This window comes from Oncorhynchus nerka, linkage group LG5 (genome assembly GCF_034236695.1).
Source record: "Oncorhynchus nerka isolate Pitt River linkage group LG5, Oner_Uvic_2.0, whole genome shotgun sequence".
Classification (NCBI taxonomy): domain Eukaryota; kingdom Metazoa; phylum Chordata; class Actinopteri; order Salmoniformes; family Salmonidae; genus Oncorhynchus; species Oncorhynchus nerka.
Window position 1 is genome coordinate 55,014,841 of NC_088400.1, and position 6,000 is coordinate 55,020,840.

General features: G+C 42.8%; 1 protein-coding gene across 1 annotated transcript in view; it reads left to right on the forward strand.

Moving 5' to 3' along the window:
* LOC115129643 (low-density lipoprotein receptor-related protein 1B-like) overlaps positions 1–4,349 on the forward strand; it is a 128,566-nt gene extending 124,217 nt beyond the window's left edge. Inside the window, exons 84-87 of the mRNA XM_065018194.1 lie at positions 613–703; positions 2,620–2,770; positions 3,008–3,103; positions 3,680–4,349. Coding sequence (XP_064874266.1) covers positions 613–703; positions 2,620–2,770; positions 3,008–3,103; positions 3,680–3,823 — 482 coding nt within the window. The 3' untranslated portion in view covers positions 3,824–4,349. The remainder of the gene's footprint in view (positions 1–612; positions 704–2,619; positions 2,771–3,007; positions 3,104–3,679) is intronic.
* Positions 4,350–6,000: the final 1,651 nt, after the last annotated feature.

A 6,000-nucleotide genomic window follows, 5' to 3' on the forward strand; every position in this document is an offset into this window, starting at 1 on the left:
ATTAAAACGCTAACTTTTTTCCAAATTAACCCCATAATATCGACAGAAACATGGGAAACGATGTTTAGAATCAATCCTCAAGGTGTTTTTCACATATCTATCGACGATAAAATCCATCGTGGCAGTTTACTTTCAATTCTGAAGAAATGGAACGCGCATGGACCTACAGATTACGCACACATGACACCGGGCGGGACACCAGATAAATGTAGTCTCTTATGGCCAATCTTCCAATGATATGCCTACAAACACGTCACAATGCTGCAGACACCTCGGGGAATAGACAGAAAGCGCAGGCTCATTCCTGGCGCATTCACAGCCATATAAGGAGACATTGGAACACAGCGCCTTCAGAATCCGGGGCATTCCTGTATGAAACTTCATCTTGGTTTCGCATGTTGCATTAGTTCTGGGGCACGCAGAGATAATATCTTTGCAGTTTTGGAGACGTCAGAGTTGTCTTTCCAAGGCTGTCAATTCCATGCATAGTCGAGCATCTTTTCGTGACAAAATATTGCGCTTAAAACGGGCACGTCTTTTTATCCAATAATGACACAGCGCCCCCATAGGTTCAAGAGGTTAACTCTAAAAGTTTGATCTGTGTGTTTACAGGAAGCATGGCCATCATTGTCCCACTGGTTCTGCTGGTGATTCTCATCACTACCATGGCTTTTGGTGTTTTCATATGCAAGAGGAAGCAAAGGTATGTCTTTACTTCTATGTAGACAGATTCCAAAAGATACCCAGTCACTTCATACTACATACAGTGCCTTCGGAAAGTATTCAGACCCTTTGATATTTTCCACGTTTTGTTAGGTTACAGCCTTAAATTGATTAAGTCGTTTTTTCCCCTCATCAATTTACACACAATACCCAATAATGATGAAGCAAAAACAGGTTTTTAGAAGTGTTTGCAAATTAATTTTTTTTTAAATGTTAAACTGAAATATCACATTTATTTAAGTATTCAGACCCTTTACTCAGAACATTGTTGAAGCACCTTTGGCAGCGTTTAAAGCCTCAAGTCTTCTTTGTTGCTTGGAACACTTTGAGAGTATTTTTGGTAGTGTTGCTGCACAGCTATTTTCAGGATCTCCAGAGTTGTTCGATCAGGATATAGTCCGGACTCTGGCTGGGCTACACAGGGACATTCAGAGACTTGTCCCGAAGCCTCTCCTGTGTTGTCTTGGCTGTGTGCTTAGGGTCGTTGTCCTGTTGGAAGGTGAACCTTCACCCCTGTCTGAGGTCCTGAGCGCTCTGGAGCAGGTTATCATCAAGGATCTCTCTGTACTTTGCTACATTCATCTTTGCCTCGATCCTGACCTAGTCTCCCAGTCCCTGCTGCTGAAAAATATGATGTTGCCACCACCACGTTTCATTGTAGGGAGGGTGCCAGGTTTCCTCCACACGTGGCATTCAGGCCAAAGAGTTCAATCTTTGTTTCATCAGACCAGAGAATCTTGTTTCTCATGGTCTGCGAGTCTTTAGGTGCCTCTTGACAAACTCCAAGTGGGCTGTCATGTGCCTTTTACTGAGGATTGGTTCCCGTCTGGCCACTCTACCATAAAGGCCTGATTGGTGGATTGCTGCAGAGATGGTTGACCTTCTGGAAGGTTCTCCCATCTCCACAGAGGAACTCTGGAGCTCTGTCAGAGTGACCATCGGGTTCTTGGTCACCTCCCTGACCAAGGCCCTTCTCCCCCGATTGCTCAGTTTGGCCGGGTGGCCAGCTCTAGGAAGAGTCTTGGTGGTTCTTCCATTTAAGAATGATGGAGGCCACTGTGTTCTTGGAGACCGTCAATGCTGCAGAAATGTTTTGTTACCCTTCCCCAGATCTGTGCCTCGACACAATCCTGTCTCGGAGATCTAAGGACAATTTCTACGACCTCATGGCTTGGTTATTGCTCTGACATGCACTGTCAACTGTGGAAACTTATATAGACGGTTGTGTGCCTTTCCAAATCATGTCCAATCAGTTGAATATTACCATAGGTGGACTCCAATGAAGTTGTAGAAACATCTCAAGGATGATCAATGGAAACAGGATGCACCTGCCCTCAATTTCGTGTCTCATAGCAAAGGGTCTGAATATTTAGGTAAATAAGGTATTTTAGTTTTTTACCAACTTGTTTTCACTTTGTCATTGTGGGTTATTGTGTGTAGATTTCTGAGGATTTTTATTTATTGAATCCATTGTGGAATAAGACTAAGGTAACAAAATGCAGAAAAAGTCAAGAGGTCTGAATACTTTCCGAAGGCACTGTACATGTTCTGTTGTGTGATTAATGGTCATGCGCATCGTAGTAAGCAGTCAGGAAGGTTTATAATGCTCTCCTAACCTCCATCAATGTTATGATTTACAGGGGGAAAATAGTCCAGCGGCAGCCCATGGTGAATGGTGGGCTAAACGTAGTAAGCAGTCATGAAGGTTTATAATGCTCTCCTAACCTCCATCAATGTTATGATTTACAGGGGGAAAATAGTCCAGCGGCAGCCCATGGTGAATGGTGGGCTAAACGTAGTAAGCAGTCATGAAGGTTTATAATGCTCTGGCAGCCCATGGTGAACCTCCATCAATGTTATAATGCTCTCCTAACCTTTCAATGTTATGATTTACAGGGGGAAAATAGTCCAGCGGCAGCCCATGGTGAATGGTGGGCTAAACGTAGAGATCGGTAACCCCTCGTACAACATGTATGAGGTGGACCACGACAATCACTCTGATGCTGGGAATCACCTTCAGCCAAGCTTCACCCTGGACCCACACAAGGTCTGGAAACGCTTACTCCTGTATCCTCTCATTTCCCTGAGTTACTAACAAGGGCTACGCAATACCCACACTAGCGTGCTACATAGAATGCATGCCCAATACATTGATTCAGTGTTGTGCCAGTGTGGATATTGGCATGTAGCCAATAGGCAAAGATGTACTGTATTATATTCTGGAAGGTTAAACTGTAATGGTTGTGTTGGTGTGTGATGTTAATGTGTTCATTATGTGTTGTAGGGTTGGTGTGTTGGTGTGAGGTCTAGTCACCTGCACACTCTGTCAGTTCACCCTGACAGAGTACATCATCTCCCTAAGGAGATCCTTCCTGGACAGGTAAACTCCTTGTGAATTTCCTGTCCTCTCTGGGAGAGATGCTGTATAAAAGCCTACTCTATATTGATACAAAGCCAAGGCCATTGGGTTCCTAGTAGGGTTTATGAGACAATCCAGGATCTCATGTTGTATTCATGAAAGCTACGGTAAAGGCTTCCTCCAGAATGTGTGTCATACCCGTGGTATATGGTCTGGTATACCACTGCTGTCAGGCAATCAGCATTCAGGGCTCGAACCACCCAGTTTTATAATTGAAAGAAACCATCTGCTGGTGTTCCACATGGCTAGAGCTTGTCTACAGTCACCTGGTGGGATGTCAGCGACAGTGTCCTTGTCTTGCCTTGTTAAGCAACAATAGGCTCTGGACTTACTGCAAAATACTTTATTCACATTAACACTGTCAATTGTTGTTTACACCCAAATAGGCTGGGCATCTGAAAGATACGAGATACTTTAATGAATAATGAATCTAATTGAAATCATGCCTGGCCTATGAAATGGTTATTAGCTCATCCGGGCCATGTTTAGTGTCAAAGTAATACTCTCCTTGGGTTTTTGTGCTTTTTTCCCCCCCAGGCCATGAACTACTCCAACCCAGTATACGCTAAGTTATACCTTGATCAGGGACAGAACTGTCGGAAGCCCGTCATCAATATTGAAGAGAGAAGAGAGCCACTCCCAAAGAAACTGGAGGCAACTATACGAGAGACAGTTGCATAGCCTTTTGCAGTACGCTATTGGGATAATGTTTTATATGAGCTGTATAAAATGTACAAAATGAAAAAGAAGGATTTTTTTATATGTCCATATCACACTAGAATGTTCTGTTTTCATGTTATGTCCGAGGCATCATCAGGCAACACTGCGATGTGTATCTTTTGCATTGCACTGAAAACGACTTTCCCTCCAACACTTTCCTTCAAAGAAAGTAGTACCTGCTATGATGCTTTGAGCTCGCAACTGTTACCAGCCGATCACTAATCAATTGCTAATCAATGTGTCGCAAGGATAGGACAACAAAAAGAAAGTGACTATGGTGTCACAGCCTACATTCATGTATACCGTATTTACCTTCTCAAATGACGATAAAAAGATGTAACAGACGTTTTATAATTTTATATATGATTTATATATGTCCAGTTTGGCTTGTATTTTCTGACAAGATATTAGGCGTCGTACTTTTATACAAAACTGTACAGTGCATCGCTATGTAATAAATGGGGGGTTTCTTGACCTTTCAAGTACACTACTGCTCATCTATATACATATATTGTGTTGCTGTTTTTATATAAAAATGTATTGTTGTATGCCTCTGGTTCCCCAATTTGACTGCAAACCTTTTGCTCAGACTTTAAAAAACATTGCAACTGAGTAAACATGTCTGGGCCCAGTTTCCCGAAAGCGTCTTCAGGCTAAGTTCATCGTTAGAACAGTAGCATCTGAGCCCAGGACTGTTCCTTTACCTGCTGATTGTCTTTGGGGGTGGTAATTGTTGGGTCAGTAGGGGGCACTATATGTCCCCTAAGCTGTTTTGCGTCACTGCATTCTTGCAAATGTCCTATATCTTTCTCAGTTAAGCCACAGCACCAAAACCAGGGATCTGTTGTACATGATCACGTTTTGGGATATGTTTCCATGACCAGATATCTTCAAAAGCAACGGAGAACAGTAAATGACTTAAACGATGTGATCACTCATGAGATTGTGTGGGGCACTACTATTCAATGTACTGTATCCTTGTGCTCAGAATGATTTTCAGGCTCTACATGCACATGGATTGTGTTTTCCTCCGGGGAATGAGTCTCACAGCTCCTCTGTCTTCTACTAGGCAGGGTTTAATTCCACTAGCTGCTCCTTATCTGAAAGCACACCTGCCCGCACACACTGCAGAGGGTTGGTTGTGTTGTCAGCCTCCCTGTGATTTTCCCCACCCTCTCTAACCAAGGGCCACGCAGAGTATCCAGATTGAAAAGGTGAGAGAAACTCATGGCTAGCAGACACCTTATTATACATTGAAAGTAGCTTATTTGCTGGGAGCCCTGTATTGCTGTATGGAATGCTACTCTTGAGTGATGTCTTTTCATTGGTTGGTGACGCTCACGGGAGTCAACACTACTTGAAAACTGTCACTCATAGATGGATAGGCTCATCCCTTCCTTTCTAACTAACAAGAAATCCATCAACATGGATTCATCTCTCAATCCACCCATGCCACTTTGTAAATCACTCAAAACAACAACACATGCACAATTGGCATCCAGTATGTTGCGAAATGCTGTTATCGACATTCCATTCTTCAGTCCCATGTTTTCTCACAGTAAAAAGCTGTGTGACATCTGGTATTGTTCAAGGTCTAACGTTAGGCCTGGGAGCGCCTATGTCGTTCTCAGGGAGCGAGAGGACATCAATTGGCTTCTAGATAATGCCCTCTCCCCTGCAAAGTTAGCTTTTAACTACCGTGAGTAGGCTACTACTTTGAGTGCCGCAGTGGAGAGGAACAACGTTTTTCAAAGGCACAGAGAGGGAAGTTAAGTATGATGATACAGGACTTCTATCCCCAATTAGGCTTGTTAACAGCATTTTCTCCTTCTTTTTGGCGGCTATGTTTAGGTGCAACAAAAAAAGGATTTGAGCAATGCGATGAAACATGGTATTACTAGTGCTTGGCCACAATAGTGTATGGCTTCAAAAGATATCAGCATTGAAGGACACATTGATTTTGCCTTCTGATGAGAGATAGAGAAGGGTGAGGGAGAGACAGAGGTATTGTTCGAAGACAGGAAAATGATTGCCATTAAAATGGTCAATTATATTTCAACGTTTCTTGTAAAGTATCTCTTTAATGAAAAACCTTACCTACCTACTTTTAGTCAGTCTGAAATAAATAATCTATTATC